The sequence below is a fragment of the Cuculus canorus genome, chromosome 2, assembly GCF_017976375.1.
Source record: "Cuculus canorus isolate bCucCan1 chromosome 2, bCucCan1.pri, whole genome shotgun sequence".
NCBI classification, from domain to species: Eukaryota; Metazoa; Chordata; class Aves; order Cuculiformes; family Cuculidae; genus Cuculus; species Cuculus canorus.
Genome location: NC_071402.1, coordinates 69,411,402 through 69,429,573, shown reverse-complemented (window position 1 = coordinate 69,429,573; position 18,172 = coordinate 69,411,402). Strand labels below are relative to the sequence as shown.

General features: G+C 37.6%; 1 protein-coding gene across 5 annotated transcripts in view; it reads right to left on the bottom strand.

The window, feature by feature from the left end:
- Nucleotides 1-18,172, bottom strand: part of PTPN3 (protein tyrosine phosphatase non-receptor type 3) — a 166,217-nt gene that overhangs the window by 87,364 nt on the left and 60,681 nt on the right. For 4 of the 5 annotated variants that reach the window (XM_054059143.1, XM_054059144.1, XM_054059145.1 and 1 more), the window contains exon 2: nucleotides 6,793-6,947. In XM_054059143.1, coding sequence (XP_053915118.1) covers nucleotides 6,793-6,947 — 155 coding nt within the window. The remainder of the gene's footprint in view (nucleotides 1-6,792; nucleotides 6,948-18,172) is intronic. The other variant, XM_054059147.1, reaches the window with a different exon arrangement.

Below are 18,172 nucleotides of genomic sequence, written 5' to 3'. Positions count from 1 at the left end.
CTAAGTACAAAACTGAAGGGTTTTTTTTGACTTATAGCAGTCAAAGCCACTTCTTCATTGGCCAATGTCCAGTCAGGACCTTGTCCGTCTGTGTGTCTCCAATCCAAATCCATGCATTCCTGTATCGAGTTCCTGAGTCCAGCTCCCATCTGCTGCTGAGTCCAGCCTGGGACCTTTCTCTGTGCCTGCCCTGTGTCCATGGTAAAATATATTCGGGGCGAGGGGGAGGAGGAGTGTCAATTTTGTATCTATTCTATTATTTTTGCATTAATATTATTATTTTCCTTTTTATTATTATTGTTTCACCAAAACTGTTTTAGTTTCCAACCCACAAGTTAGTCTCTCTATCACTTCTCTTTCCCCTTTCCCTTGGGGAGGACTGGCATCACAGCTGCCCAGTTTAGCTGCCAAACAAACCAAGAGGGAGGCTAAACTGTCACAACTATGAAGACTAGGATTTGCTATCAAGAGATCACCCATATAGGTATAAAAGAGGGCTCTATGAAAACAACAGGTGTCACCGTACCCCCCTGAAATAATGGACATTTCCTGACTAGATACACTCATCTTCAGCACTGCCTTACTATACTTACCATATTCGTTTCCCCAGGGTTGTGTTTTTAAAAGCAGAATGTTAAAAACACTTTCAGGTGACATCACATGACACCTGCACAGAAGCTTAATTGCACCTCTTAAACGCATAGTTCAGACACCAAGTAAATGAGCAGTTGATAGTTACATTGTAACTGAAAGCACTAATTACAGGGGACGGGATATACTTTCATTGCAAGAAAGCTTTCAGGCACTTCATGTTTCATTTACAAAAGGGGCAGGAGAAGACCGCAGAGGGCAGATTCTTCTGCTATCTCTCTCTGGATTTCAACAGTTTTGACTCCCTTCATTCTCCTTTCTTTGCAATAGCATTATGTCCTTTCTCATTTTTTCATGTTTCCGGTCCTTCATCCCAATTCAGATGTCTTCACCTTCTCTCTCCTGACCCTCTCACAATCACATCCTCTACCTTTCCCCAGCCCACAAGAATTGCTAAGCCTTCTCACTTCTTCCCTGTAAAGACAAGCAAGCTCCCTACTACAACAGTGTTGCTGAGCCATCACAGCTCTTTAAACTCTAAAACCAACTGCTCGGCCAGTACTAGGCTCCTCCACCCATACCCACCTATTTCCTTCTCTTCTTCACATTTCCCATCAAAAGAAATTTCCAACACTACTTTTATGTGGCTTCTGTTCTTGTTGTCTGGCATTAAAAGCATCAAGCTTCTTCCACAATGCCTAGACCTAGCACCTACACCAGAAATCTAAATTAAGTACGAAATGTCATTTTATATTTTTAAAAGTCTTTTTCAGTTGTTAAAATTCCCAAAGCTGAAGGTTTTTGTAATTTTTCCTCAACAAAAATCTATATTTGCTCAGCTTTGGCTTTTTTTTTTAAGAAACATCCGAATTATTTTTCAGCCTATACAACTACAAATAAAGTTACCATACAGCTCACACTGCACAATATTCAACCTAGTTTGCACATAAACAGTTTTGAGACCTAGGTGCAAAGTGAGGCAGGCTAAGCATATCACATCACTACTTTTGAATTCTGACATCCATTCTAATACAGCCCATAGCCACAGTGTACTCTAATACTACAATGTGCCACTACTCTTTACAATAGGAAGAGGGCAAAACAACAAAAATACAGCTCAGTTAAACTGGGCATTGGAATTAAGCTCTCCTTAAGTCTGTCAATCATTCCAGCAAGTAGTTAAGACATTCTTAGTAAAGCTCTTGCCCTTCTACAACAAGATAAAAACTGTGCACTTTCCACATTAACCTATTCTGTTACACAAGCGTTTAAGATAATCTTAAGAACTTTAAGGTTTTTTCTACTAAGAAAGAAAAATTTCCAAGTGGTTTGCTGGTTTCCACCTTGAAATTTTCATTTATTTAATCTTCCTGACACCTACCAATCCTTATTCTGAACTGCTAAAAGCTTTGCATCAACTACCTCATAACCACACATCACTCACCTCCATTTAAATCAGCCTTGAAATATATTTCACCTTATGTTGGACTGGCCAAAACCAAATATTTAAAGCAGTCATAACTAACACCTATTATATTCTGCCTATGCCACAACAATTTCCTACTATGTTCAGGGAGTTTAGATTAGACAAGTTCAATTTCTAGTAACCTACATGATTTTGAAGAGAAAGAACAACCTCATTATTTTTAATGTCAAGAAGCTGGAGTTATGAAGACCCAGTGTCCTAAGGACCGCATGAACATAAGTGAAGACTGTTAGTTCTCTGGAGTGAAGAGGTAAATATGCAAGTAAACCTTTTCAGTTTGTTAACTTCTACAAGGTAAATGGTACAAAAAGACAGCCTGTGTCCTTTGGTCACAACATGCCTATGAGCTTGAACAAAGTGTTATACTTCCTTTTCATTTCCACACTAATTTTGCGCACAGCTAATTTATTTGCTCTTCTGCTAACTCTGTCCTTTTCACTTCCTGGAATTTATTTATTCACCTGATGCTCTTATTCAGAGCACAGAAGACTTTGTTTAGCTAGAATAAACAGCCTCTTCTTTCCTTAGGTCCAGACTTTTGCAGAGCATCCTAGTTCCATTTTCTATGCCTGCCTGACTGGAACTTATTATCCCTTTTGTCTGCAAGTAGCCAGGATCCACACATGACATTCCCCATAGGACAGCTTCGATGCCAAGATTAACACTGTTAATACTTCCTTGACATTGGCTTAAGATTCCTGCCCGGTGCATAATAGCACTCACCTTTCTCAGAAAAACAATGTATGAACAGTTCAATCTGTGAACTACCAGTGTTCTCTTCCTTTATTGTTTGCAACTGAAAACTGATCTTAGAAACACACATTACCTCATCTTATGAAAGCTAGTAGTTTACAATACTGATTTTGCTCACTACAATTACTCCTTGTTCAAGATAACCTATCTGCTACCTCACATTCCCATATCTTGTTTCTTTTTTTTTTGGTTAATAATGTCTCAAATCTTACATTTTTGATTTACTGGAAAAGATTTCAACAGCAACATGTTAATGAAATTTGACAGTCAAGAACTCTTATTATTAATGTCCTTTCACTGTTCAATATCTCCTTTTCAGCAAAATCTGCCACCGCCTTTTGAGCCAACTCCCTGCACATCCCGTAACTCTTCTGCATTCCATACACTCCAGCTCAGGTTTTTCCTTTATAAAGGTCAAACAAAATATTTATCTAAGCCCACAATGTTTAGACCCGCTGCATTTCCTCGGCCTCAAAAATGACTTAAAACAAACATATACATGAGGTTAGTCATTCCAGTCTAACCATGGAAATATCTCCCCTCCACTAATTCCTTCCTTCAGCACTTATTATGAAGTCAGGCCCCACAAAGGGCTAAGATTAACAAGCCTGCTGTAGGTCAGATCACTTTCTCACTGTTCTCAAAGGCATCATCAAATTTCATTCTGTATTACTGTTTTCCAGTCATAGAGTATACTGATCCGTCTCAATATGAAGCTAAATATTTGTTGCCAGCCTGAAACTTCATACAACAGTTCTTTCAACAAGCAGGGACACAAATTAGCACTAAACAGTCTTTGAGTATCAAACACTATCCAGTAGGAAAACTTATTGACAATGATCCAACAATTCTGCATCACTGCATTTTACTAGGGGCAGTTTAACCTCACAACAACAATCAAAAAGAATCTTTAAGATTTGTATCTCTGTCCATTATTTTAAACATATCAATAGTAATTTTTGTTAATAGTAGCAATTGTCTTCCTTGTCAAATACTGGAAGGAGAAGCCTAACTGAGACTGTGAGGAAGGAAAAATACAATTTGAATTTCAATCCATGCAACTTTTCTTATTGTTACTGCCTAATCATTTTATTTCTAGAATGAAACCCTATTATTAAAAGCCAAATAATCAAAAAGCAAAAATCACAGGTACTAAGACATAAGCATCAACTCAGAAAAACTATATAATACAGAAGTGATCTGACACTGTAAGTTTTATCCTTTCGAAAAAGTCAATTTACTGGAAATGGAGAGGGACTCTTCTTAAGTTGTCATTCCTGGTAAGTGAGTCAAAGTAAAGCAATACAGAAAATTCCTGCATGTTTATACCAAAAATTACAAACAAATTTTCATTATTGCTCAATATACACCTATTAAATACAACCAAACATGGAAGGGGAGCATATTATGTATATACTAGAACGACAATTATCATTTTCCCTAACATGGAAAGCTTATGTCTTATAGTTTTAGAACAAGACAGAGGTAACATCACAGACAGAAGTGAATAAATCTTATCACAAAATTCAAACACCTGAAATTCCTTGAGAGGCTTCAAGAAAACTTAGATATAATTAAAATCAAGTGCAACACTCGGTACCAAGTGCAATTAAGTCTTTGTGTCAAACATATTTTTTAAAGGACAGTTCCAACTCTTAGCTTATGTGCACCTCCTATTCTTTGCCTGGACTTTGGACATGTTCTATCTAAATACTGAAAACCATAAGGGGGGAAAGACAAGAAAGGCCACCTCAGCCTTGTGAGTTAATGTACATTTTTATTTGGACTGTAAGCAATGTAGTGGAATGTGTCTGTCTGTACTCCTATGTTAACTTGCTTGATAATAATAACCTAAGAACAGCACATACCTCAAGGCATACTGATTAACTCTTTGTGATACCATAAACAAAATTTCAGATTCACCAAAACTTTAGGATAAGCACCTTTAAATAAAAACAATGACCAAAAAAGTCTATCACTTCACTGCTCTGCAAAAGCAAAACATCCAGAAGAAAAATGGCACTGCTCTCCTGAAATTAAGTCTTTATTTACAGTTGTAGAGGCTACTGATATTCTTTGGGATAAATAGTTAAAAAGAACAAACTTTCAGAAATCAAATTATGCAGCTATCTTCAGGTTTCTCAATCGATAGAAAGTCTTTTTTTTTCCTGTAAATAAAACCCACCTTCCTTCTCCCTTTGCCCAGTTTTAGGATATTTGGTTTTCACTTACACTGCTACAGGTACAACCACTGGGAAAAAAACCCTTATTTTTCCCTCAATACATGCCTGATTCCCAGACAGACCACAGACCTAAATTAGTCTTGCTCACAGACATAAAACTGAATGATGTTGGCAATTAAAACAGAAACACACAGAGTGAGACACAAATTTCACCAAGCTTATTTCTTTCTGTTAATGTAAGCTGAACTTGTATCCAAGTTTTCTGAAGCTGGCTTGAAATCCTTTTGAGAACTGGACCTCGCACCACCACCAGAGCACCGCAAAGCCTGTTCTCATGCGGATATCAAGGTTAGATAATCAGGAAGGGCCATCCTGGCAGATTAGTGCAGGCTCCCTCAGTGCCAGTTATAAAAGCTTAATACTCAAAGAACATAAAGCTTCTGGTAAACCTCTTCGACGTGTCAGCCCATAACATAGTACAGTAGCCACACTCCCCGCTTGTTTTCATTAAAGCAACAGTGGGTGTTGCATTATCCCTACAGTAATTCAGCATTAGAGCTGCAGTAAAGGAGGCCTTTCTGATTCCTGAATGAAGAAGGTAACGAGCAGGGGATGCACTCTGGGGGCACGCAGAAGGCAGAGAAAGATATCAGCTGTGACTGGAGTTTCAAAATGGTTCCCATTTATCATGTTGCACTCACTGCTTAAAGGATGAAATAAGAAGCAACGTTCACTTGTACAGCGCTGGACTTCAAGTCAAGTGCTAAACCTAAAGCCACATAAACACTTGTTTACAAGGAAGATACTTCTGTATATACTAGAATGACAATCATCTGTTTACCTATCAAATCATTTATATTTCACTAAATACCTAATGGATGGAGTTCAAAAATAAAATCTGTCTGCACAGCAAAGTGTAATACACAGGGAAATACAGCTTTTAGGTGAAGTTTTGAATCTCCTTCAAGAAAGTACTGCATAACCTAAGACGTCCAACAATACAGCTTCCTCAGCAAGATGCTTCTTCTCAAACAGGGTACAATGGGTAAAGCAAGTATCATACATACAAATTCTGCATGGTCAGATAATTCTACTCAAAATTGATTGTGGAATGAAGGTGTTTCCTTTGTTTTCATTTAAAAATGAACTAATACTTGTAATCAGTACTGAAAGTTACAAACCAAAATATTTACAAAATAAAATACAATAAAAATCCAGAGTACAAACCTTCATTAATCCCCTTTCCCTCCCCGCTCCCAGATAAAGGAACTACCTTGAAGTACAAAAGACTGAACAGAACTGTCATACTAAGTCATATGACATCTCCACTGTTAACATAAACTTTGCATTTCAGAAAATGTGTACTGACATCACTACGGGAATTCACAAGGCCTCCTCCTATTAGCACTACCAGCCTTTTGATGGAAGAAAAGGAGAAACACATCCAAATTTGGGCATCCATTTTAAATATGAATTACTTATTCATAGCTGATAAAGATCACCAGATCTATTTCTTCAAGGTTCCCATATTATACAGAAGACTTTTTTCCAGATACAATCTGCATGCCATGATTTCATGTCATTTCAGTTGGTTGACTTTAAATAAAATTAAAATAGCACTTTATAAATCCATTGCATAACCAGTAATCCTGCTACTTGTAACGGCAAAGCTACGTGTTCCGTATCTTTTGGAAATCCCATGCCTCAGGGTCCCACATTTGATCTCCAGCTTTTAAACAAATTTCTATGTACTTAAAAAAAAGTAGTTTCCAAACTTACATTGACTTTGAAGCTTTGTACTGAGCCATCCAAAAAGTGGACATTACAGATTATCTCTGATCGCGTTTTCTCTTTCGGTAGTTCTGATGCTCGTATGTTATTTATCCTCCCACCTAAGGCTCGTAAACGGGAGTTCATAACTATTGCTGAATAACCTATAAAACAAAAATTATGTTTAATAACAGCTCTTATCATTCACTACGTTTCATCTGTATTTTTGAGAGAAAGTCCTATCATAAAGACCTCATCACACCCCAATTACCTATAGTAACAAACAGGTCTAATAAAAAAAAAGTTCCAAAATTAGCATGTTGTAAACCAGAACATAAAAGCACACAGAGAAGTTTCCATGTTCTAAATGTGAGTATTGTAAGGAGAATCACAGGTAACCTCTGTAATGTATATTTAGGTTACGAATGGGCCATTGCCTTAGTTTAAATCAGTAAGACCCTCAAACACCTACTCTAAAGCATAAAGGCAATGTGAAGAAAAGGTTTTATCATCTGTAACTAGTAAATCCCTCATTCTCTTACAGATTTCCTACATATTTCTATATTTACCATACAATTTTCACTACAATAAAACAATTCTGTATGCTTTCAACTAACAAAACAGTCTTGAGTTAATGCAGATCATGGTCGGTCAATTAGCATTTTGTTTCAGGAATACAAACACCATATGTAAGGCAAGCAGAATTAACATTAAAAGCATGTCAATATTTTACAGCCTACCATACATAAATTCATGAACTTAGAAATTTATATCCCAGAAGAACACCTCACAAAAAAAAAAAAAGTTTTTGTTGGAGTTACTTTCCCTTTTGGAAAAATCTTCATGAAAACCAAAACTCTGAAAGCCAGTTTTCACAGTTAAAAAAAAATATACAGCTACAAAACCCACACAAACAGAAAAAAACATTCATTGAAATAAGAGGTGAATTAAATACAGTCAAGCCTGTAAACATTTCAAGCCTCTCTTCACTGGATCAGTTTACCAATTAACATCACAGCATATAAAGCCAGTTGGCAAGCGAAGCAGGGGATAGTTTTCCAGGTTAATTACCATACCAATTACCAAATCATACGTCACTTATTAGAGGCTAGCTGCAAAAAGACTTACATAATATGAGTGTTTCCTAGACTGCTGGCCAAGCTAGACAGGACAAACACCAAGGCTATTTTGCAATTTCTTCTTATTCGTGTATCTGCAGATACACTTAAACATAGGCTGGCTTTTCTTTTAAGCAGCTTAAGAAACTTAACAATTTAAAATAAAATCACTTAAAATGCTGAAACATCACATCTACCCATACATCACTATAAAAACCAAATCTGAAATGCATGAAGAGCCACGAGAAACAAAAATGTATGGGGCACCAAAGGCAACAAAGCAGTGCAGTGATCCATCCTCACGTAATGATGTGTAATCTACACTTAGAAGCAGCTAAAACAATTCCCTCTCACAGAAAACAGAAGTCAGACACAAAACCATTCAACGAGTACACTCACACATTTTCTTGTCAGCCAACTGATAGTTTGCTGTTGTGCATTTTCTAAAATCAAAACTGTTAAGTTTCCTAGACTCATTTATTTAGCTGGCACACTGCACTTTTTCCTAGGAGATCACCAGTATCTTCCTATTCTTTCCCAAAGGTGTGGGGTTTTGGTTTTGTTTGTTTCAGCTCTGTTTTCATTTGTTTTTAAAGAAGGCTGGGAGGAATGGGAGGAATAGGAGATCTTTAGGTGAATTCTGAACAGTATTTCTATATACACCACTACACACTCCTATTGCTTTGAAATTGTTCTTGATACACAGTCTGCAGTGAATCATAGCATGTTAATTTTTTATTTCTTCTATCCAGAAAAAGACCTTTCTTATCCAGGAATGGTTGTTGCTAAATAGAATACACAGTTATCTAATCACCAAAGACACACAAAAAAAAGGTGAACACAGATTACAACTGTATATGAAGCCTTCGGTCTCACATTCTCTAATTTTCTTGCATTTAAGTTTTAAACTACTTATTCAGCATAATGTTTATCTTTTACAAAAAAAGACAGGTACATGAATTATACTGCACAGTCTTTTCTCCTCTTTTCACCCTCAGAGGTCAAATAAAACCTTGCATGGCTTGCAGAAACAGCTCTCTTCCCACTAGCCCACTGATAGGTAAAAGCAGAAAATTATTCCTCGCTGTGGGCCAGCCACTATATGAGAAAGAAAGACTTGGGGAACCAGATTCAAACTGTCAGCCTCAACTTTCCAATATTCCTGGAGCCTACAGAATTCTCTGCTCTTAGGAAAATGTTATTTAACCCTTTTGTTCATATTCCCCAACGTTTCCCACCTGCTGACTCCAGTGCTCCCTGTCTTACATGTTCACCATTCCCTTTTTTCACGTTCTACTTCTCTCCACCTTAGCTGGGCTTCAGAGAGCAATGATCATAGGAGGCTCCAGCGCCCTGACCCTCATTACCCTGGAGTAAGCAAGAAAATTATGCTCAGAGCCTGCACTCCTAGCGCAGAACATGCTGCAGATCAAGCCATGCTCGGAGAACCAGTGGAGGTTTTGATAGCTAATCCTAATCACCCTCCAGCAGAGCATTATTTTTTCAAGCATTACTATACAGCTAGATCATGCTAGCGGTTGTTCAAGCATCAAAAATAGAAGCTCATAGAACAGCGTCAATAACATATATATATATGCTTGCCATCCAGAAAACAACCAAAAAAATCCAACATCACTCACAAAAAAAACAAACAAAAAAAAAAAACCTAACTATTTTATAACTGTGAAAAAATAAACCTGAATAAACATATTGACGATTTTTAACTAACTGACTGTGCATAGCAGCATAAGTAATTACAAGTCCATTTCATATCAAGGTCCCTCTCAGCAGAAAGCCTAGCATGTCACCTGGATAACCAAGCCCCTACTTGAGGTAGATTTGGTAGGCTAGGTTTAATTTTCAGATTATGGACTACTGTGGTCTTCATAACTGAAATGTCTAACATTTCTTCTCTACTTACGTACCAATTCCTCCATGAAATTCAACTATTGCCCCTGAAAAAAACATATTATATTCTTTAAATCCAAGCCCAGGTCTCCATTGAATACTGTCAATTAGACACAAGAGATGACAGGAATTTCACACTAAAGCTGCCTGCGACAAAATTCCATTTTCAAGTTTTTTCACTAAATAACGGGAATTGTGAATGCTTGTACAAAAGGACTGTACAATATACACTGGATTTGCTTCATTTTCACATGTCCTCCAGCAAGGCAAACCTGCTTTTTCCTGTGCCATAAACCTGTTAAGCCTGTCTCGCAGCATCCACAGAAGCTATCCAAGAACTAACAGTAACAAGTTCTTACATAATAAGTCCATTATAAAATCAGAGAGGCGCTTTGTTTTAAAGTGACAGTTGGGTTTTTTTATGCTAGCTCTTCACAGTTGCATTTGTTTTGATATCTTCAGGTGATATCCTGGATGCCCCTACTGAAATAGTAACTGGGAAATTCATCAGAAGAAATTCAAACCTGCCAGTGAGACCGATTTGCATTGAGTTCACAAATGAAAACTTGGAAACCCTTGTTTTTTGTAGTTTCATGTAAAAACAAAGCAGTAACACAGTTGGAGTTTACGGTCTGTGTTTACAGCGTGCAAAAAAGACCCAGCTGAGGCTGTCCTTGACAGAGCCAGCTGACTATGGAAACTGTGCCAAGGCTGGGATGAACAGCTGAGTGTTTGGATGCCACAGCCATTAGTTAACTGGAGCTCAAATGGTCTAATCAAGCCCCAGGAAACCACCACCACCTGGGAGTTCTGAGCAGAGAAAGACAGATTCTACTTCCCACCTACACAGCCTTCAACATTACTCTGCAGACAATAAGCTCCTGAAGGAGCCGTTTTACAGATGTCACGCCACAGGCATCAGCTTAAAGCCATTTTGCATGTCCTAACTCAACACACCATACACTCAGTAAGTCTGCAAGGAAACAACTTTGCAATTCCCTAGCCTAAAGGGGCAGGGAAGGAGAACAGGAGAAATGAGCAGCTAAGGTATTAGCACCCACTCTTACTACGTTTTTTTCTCTATATAACCTGTCATTAAAGCTGTATTTAAATAGGCCCAGATTACAGAAATGATTTATCAACACCAGTGAAATATAAAGGGGTACGTGGAAGCACATGAAGCAACCTGCAACGGCACCTGCTTTTCAGGTAAGTGGTGGGTCACTAATATCTCGGGCAGGACCAGATGCCACCTCTAAACACCAGCCATCAGCCTCCAGACCTGAATGACCAGGACCAGTTGTTACACGCAAATCCCAGCTCCCACATCGTACCTTTGAGCAGGAGGCTAATTCTTGAAACAAACCAACAAAAAACTATGTAACACAAATATGATTATCAGTAAGTGACCACTTTATTCCCCTTTCCCTAAAATAAAATATAACTCTCAACCTTCTGGATTCAAGTTGCTTAAGAACCAAAAAAGCCATCCCCAAAACGGTTATTTTCACCCTAAGGTACAAAACTAACACATGGCATTCTACCCCATAACCAAATCACGCAATGAGCTTACTGAAACAACAAGTACAGCTACAGAAAGAAGTTAATGTTTTCCAAGTACATTGAGCACATTTCTGGACAAGTTTGGTTATGCATGCCTTCTCCTACAATAACGCTGCAGTCAAGCAGAACAAAAATAACATGTTTTCTCATCTTTTGTATTGAAGACTGACTTTTTAAAGGACCTCTTCCGTACCAGTATTTAATTTCTTCAACTCACTCAGGAATTTTGGGGAAAGAAACTAATGACCAGATTCTCAGTGTAACTACCATTAATGTGCTTGTCACTAAGGAATTAAATCAAGAGCTGAGCATATACATAAGGATGTTCTAATCACACCATATATAGCTGTAAATAGTTTGTACGATATTTAAAAAAAAAATAATTCATTATCATCATTTCACTGAGTGAATGGAGAAATTTCTACTACTGCAAATGAGTGCACTCATCTTTTCTAGAAGAGGAATACCCAACTCTAAGAGTTTCTTTACAGTCATGACTGAAAATGGCTGTAGTTCCATGTTTGGGGTCTTGAAAATTGTAAATATTGTAGAATCTGTGAAAATGTAGTTTATGAAAGAATAGTGCTTTTAACCCACCTTCATTGTATGAAAATACTTACATTGAACATATACTCTTGTATATATTGCCAGTGAAACTAGTATGGAACAGAGAAAATTCTTCCATAGTAAAATACAATGATACCTTTTTCTCTGACAGCTCTTCGTGCTGGAGTTCATTCACAAATAAGCCTATTTAGAACATCCTTAAAGCATTTTAGTTTCAATAAAGGTGGTTATGAGGCAAAAAAAGCCTCAATTTAAAAACAAAAACCAAATCACAAGTGATTTTGATTACTCTTTCCTTTGATAACCTCCACAAAATTGGAACCCAGCTTTTTATTTTACTTTCAAAAGCCCATAAGTATGCAAACTGGATTGTTCCTAAATTGAGAAATCAAGCACCTACGTACTACTCAGTAGTCATTGCCTCTAAAAAGAAAATCCAATATATACAGTTGAATAAATTTTAAAAATCCCCACACTAATGCAAGATGTTAGGTGCTTAAATAGCACATAAGATTAAGTTATTAAGTGTTTTTCAATCCCTCCCTACACTTCATTTAGCTTTCCATTATAATATCTCTCTCTGGTAAACTCTTATCGCAAAGTGCTTTCAAGACAAATTTTGAACTCTGGATTCAGCAAGACCACATATGAATGTCAAAGATGGAATGGAGAAGGTGGACGGGAGAGGAAATAATCCTGAGCTCTAATTCTAGCATTACACTCTATCTTGATTGACATATCCCTAAGATCCCACTAAACCAATAACATCCTGAAGGTAATGCAAGCACTCCAAGAAACTGCAAATATCTGGTGCAGATAAGCCATGCAGTACAGTACGCTACCCGTTCTTAATTCAGTTCTGCAGCCTGGTTCATGCACACTCATGCAGCTGGACCGGAGACAAGATTTCTGTTGGGGACTATTCCCTCTCTTGATGGATGGCTGTACAGGTATAACGGAAAAGGCTTTACTCTCTTCAGACCATTAATTATACATTAATATTGAGCAAGTTACAGAAAGCAGAGTAACAGGAACATTAAATAAATTAATTATCCTTAAGAAAGGAATATTCATGATAAATGTTTATCATATTTTATATATATATTCATTCTGAGATAAGTTTTGGAGAGAAAGACTACTCATTCTGAGATCTTTCTTCCACTTCTTCCTCCCCTTTTTCCAAAAGGTTTGCATTACCTGCACTGTACAGATTTTTGCCAGCAAAGTCTTAAAATGTGCACAGCTTCAGCATACCAACAGTTCTCGCTAATAACACTCAAGAGGACATAAAGACTGGCTAGCAATAAAGCAGAACAGACTGCTATTACAGGTTAATAGAGGTTTGGCCAAAATAGTAATAGTCTCTACATAGTCATAGTCTTTACATATGGGTGAAAAAAGAATTATCCCAGCCTCTTAGCAACTCGCTCAAAAGCGAGACTGATTATCTGAGAGCTTAATCTTGAAATCAGATAACCTAAAGGTAATTAAATTCTAGAAGAACTTACTGGCAGAAAAACAATACTGACCATCAATTTCAGTACTAGGGTTCTCAAATGTGCTTTAATCCAACTTTTGAGGAAAATACTTTGGTAACATTTATAAAGGATCAAACTAGATTATGTGATCAACCCTTCAAACTTCTAAGTGAATCTAGTCATACCAGCTTTGATGCTATTTTACATACGTAAAATATTTGTAACACTTTCACATTTTCAGTAGTTTTTATTGCTCATTTATAAGATCTTTATGGTGTTTATTTTTTAAAAATAAATTATAACATAATACCTAAAGCCAGTATGCTCATGGCAATAAAGGCTTGTTGCTCCATTTCCTGCTTTGTGCTACTTGAAGAATTCAGGAACTCTATGGCTTCCTCTATTGCCTGCCTCGGCTTTAAACAGCACCGTGGCACAGGAGAAAATCAGCTCATCAAGAACTAACACTAATTTATTTCGTAAACAATGCCTTTTTCAGGATACAAAACAATGTTGCATGAACTCATATTAGAAAACCCAGACCCAAAGTCAAAGTTCACCTTCCTCAGCAGACAGCGTCTTATGTTAACACCACTGAGGAACGGAACAACAAGAAAAGCTGAGTCAAAGAAGCTGAGCACTGCAGTACCCAACTACCAACATTTCTCATAAACAGCTCAGGATAGGCTGAAGCATACGAGGGTAAGTTTTTTCAAAGCTAACTGCGATGCTGTAAAATCAAATATGAAGCTGTGTCCACACCTACACTATTTGGGTAACCAAATAATACCATCAGTTTATATACAGTAAACAATTTATGCCCTCAGACTTTCAAAACCAAGTAAGTAATTCACCACTGAACTTCACAAAGACAAGCTGCTAAAATATTCTGTCACCCCAGGTATCAAGTTAATGACAATAACAAAATTTAAATACAAAACAATAAACTGCATTTCGTCAAACTCTTGTCTAACAGCTGAGAACCAACAGGTGAATTTTACTGGCAAGAAAAGCTGTGATAACTAAGCAGAATTTTAATCATCTGTATTACCGACCCAGGAAGGGATGCAGAAAAACAACCAAAAGCTCGAAGGATTAAAACAGACTGGCAAGTGCTATCCTCCTGACAAGGACCTGACATGGCAGGGGGGTTGGAACTAGACGATATTCAAGGTCCCTTCCAATCCAAACTATTCGATGATTCTATGACCTGATAAAGATGATGGCCTATCAAGGACCTGAAAAATACCAGGCTGGCCAAAGACACAAAGACAGGGGCTTTCTGGCTGTTGAAACCAGATTTATTTTTTTTTCAGGTTTCAAGCAGGAGTAGGTAAAGAACTGTTGCCAGGACCACAGCCCCTGCAGATGTGGGTCTCCAATCAATCACAGAATCATAGAATGGTTGGGTTGGAAAGGACCTTAAAAGCTCATCCAGTTCCAACCCTCCTGACAAGGGCAGGGACACCTCCCAATGGATCAGGTTGATACAAGAAGATACAAGATACATTTTCAGTATCAGGTTGCTCAAAGCCTCATCCAGCCTAGCCTTGAACACCTCCAGGGACCGGACATTCACTACTTCTCTGGGCAACTTGTTCCAGTGCCTCACCACCCCCACAGCAAAAAATTCCTTCCTATTGGTTAAATCTAAATCTCCCTTCTTCCATCTTAAAACTGTTCTCCCTCGTCCTATCCCTGCACTCTCTGATAAAGAGACTCTTCCCAGCTTTCCTGTAGGTCCCCTTTAATTACTGGAAGGCTGCTCTAAGGTCTCCCCGGAGCCTTCCTCAGGCTAAACAAGTCCAACTCTCTCAGCCTGTCCTCACAGCTCCAGCATCGGAATGACCACAGATTGCACTGGACTATGGCTCTCCAGAGAACCTATTTGAGTCGGTTCTCCCCAAGAGCTGCAGTGTAACAGGGGCCTCACCTTGGTTTCTAATGCTGTCCAGTCCGGAGGCTGAGCGCCCTTACCCTACAGGTGAGAGACTGCACATTTTTGGTCATCCTCCTAAAGAACTGTTCAGAAACTTTGGAATTCCTAAGGCAGTTGTGTAGTAATACTCCCGATCAACATCCTGAGCTGGTACGTTTTTGTTTGTCAGAATGCTAAGTGAATCCTCATTACCTTCAAGGACTGATGCTCTGTTTTGTGGGTGCCTCCCTGACAAACAGATATATCCAGAACATACTTGTAAAAGGGAAATTCTACTGTTTTACTACATCCATAGTATACTAGTCAAGCAGTCTAGAATCTAGCTGTGCTATTTTTGATATGTTTTTTAAAATCAGTAGAAACTTTAAAGTAAACAGGAATTAGCCACGCAAATATCACACTATTCACTAGGCTTGCAGGTCAATATGAATCTCTACCACCTCTACTATAAAATAAAATCAATAAATAAATAGAAATTTCACTTCTGAGAAGTTACAGTGACAAAAACTTGCTGAGAATGTCAGAAAAGCATCAAGTCCACGTACTGTGTTCCCTATGTGAGACATGCTCTTTTCTGATGAGAAAACAGTTCAGAGTTACTATTTGTGATCTACATTGAAACATTTCATTTGCTAATGCAGTATAATAGCATAAAAATAAAAAACTCATGACTTGCAGGCAATAATAACTTGAGTTGACCCCTACCGGGGTGCTAAAAAATAAAAAAAATAAAAACAACTTTGAAACAAGCCTCTCCTTTTATCCGAACTGCACATCCAAAGTAAATTTTTTCCTATATATTGACTAGTCCAATAAAAGATCTCTTTCTACAACTTTGGCCTGTGATTAACACATTACGTCTTTCATGTTGAAGCTACAATTATCAAACATTTCATTCTTTTCAACAGGGCAGATATTATTGTATCCTGCATTTCACCCTCTTTCTTTCAAGTCAAAGAAGTTGTTTATTAAAGGGCAGGAAAGAAGCAGTTTGTAGACAGAACAGATATGTACTCAACACAAGGCTGTGAACCTAAGTGTCCATATTCCATTTCAGATGTTGTCATTAGTGGCATTTTGCAAACAGGTCACTTTCCTCCTCTCCAAACTGAACACAGATCATGACTGAAGTGACGAATAGAATGAAAAGAATACTTATTTAAAACTCGAAAAAGCAGGCAACATGTTGTAGGTAACTGGATTGTGAATAAAAAAACTTAAGCTCTTTTCTTCCATAGGATGACTGAAGAGAGTTTCCACAAGAAAACTAAAAAGAGTTTAAATTAGCCATCTCAGAAGCTGCCAGCAGTGGTGATGGTGACTGCCATCCATTGTGAAGAGGGCAGAGAAGGAGAACAAACTTAATCATGACTGTGAGAGTATTAAATGCCACAGAAAGCTAACTGCTTAAAGAAAACTGAAAATTTATGTGAATTTCAGTGATACATTGCTACAAAACCTGGGAAACAGCCTGAATTCACAGATGACTGAGGTTTATTTCTTGCATGGGCACAGGTGAGTAGATGATCAAGATTGTGAAATCTACCTTGAAAACAGGATGAAAAGGAAATAGAAGATAAAGACCAAGAGAAGCAAATTTGGAACATCGCCACACAGTAGTATGCATAGCCTGCACTGGTGAAGTTTTGTGTTTTCAATGGAAGTCTAACTCGTCCACACATTTAATCAATAAAATTGTGAAAAGTTTGATGCTGGGATCTCCAGCTGCCCAAGGTTCACTTGAAGTATTCAAGTGTTAGGTCTTCACAAGCTGACACAGCTGCAACATCAGAAGGTCTCCCAATATCAAAAATGAAACTGCATATTGACCATCATTACTGTTAAAGATTTCGAATATTGCCCACATATTAGCTAAAACAGATTTTATTGCTTTCACAAACCTCAGAAGCAGGCAAGCAACAGCCACCAGGACCAATGACAAAAGTTTTCTGCTGCAAATGATACTCAGCTGACAAACTCAAGCAGTTTAAGTAATTTTTAATTATATACTAGATTTTTATTAGAACTCTTTATCCCATACTAGAAAATCAGAAATTTAAGTTTTACACTGCTACCCAGTGTTCTCCATTGATGGTCATTACTCAAACCGCCCCTCAGCACAAAGGACTGTGAGCAAATTAAACTTCAGAAGAAAAAGTTTACTTGCTGGCAGAAAAGAAAAAAAAATCCAGTGCATATTTTTTGCAAGGAAACATTCCTATTGGAGAAACATCTAGATCTCAGACGAAATCCCATTTTGTAAACTGTGTTAATAAAAAAACACTCTTTAGAATTACCTTTCTACATCCAGACTTTTCTTTCAGATCTTAATGCTTGAAACTTCATGGAACTGTTCTTTATACTTTCATGCTTCATGTATTTTATAATCCATGTTCTGCCACAAGCTTTTAAAATATATTCCCTCAAGCAAGACAGAGGACTTCCCCTGCTATAAAGCTTACAGCCACAAAAGGTTTCCAAAGGGATTTGGAACAAAGCACTTTAAATCGTGCAGTTAACCACAGAATACTATTGAAAAAAGAAGATAACTGAGCCACAGCAATTCTTCCTTTAAAAAAAAGAAAAGACACAATAGCAATCAGAATATTAAAAGTTGTTATGTTATGGAGGGAACTTAAAACTGGAAACTTAACTCTGAGCTCTAAGGAAAGAAAAAGAATATTCTTTTTTGACACTATAGCTACATTCAATTTCTCCTCCAGGACTGTTCAAAATGACACAAGTTCAAAAGACCCTAAAGCTTTACCAAAATAGTTTGTTTGAAGGAGTTATACAAAGTTCTACCTTTTGACCTA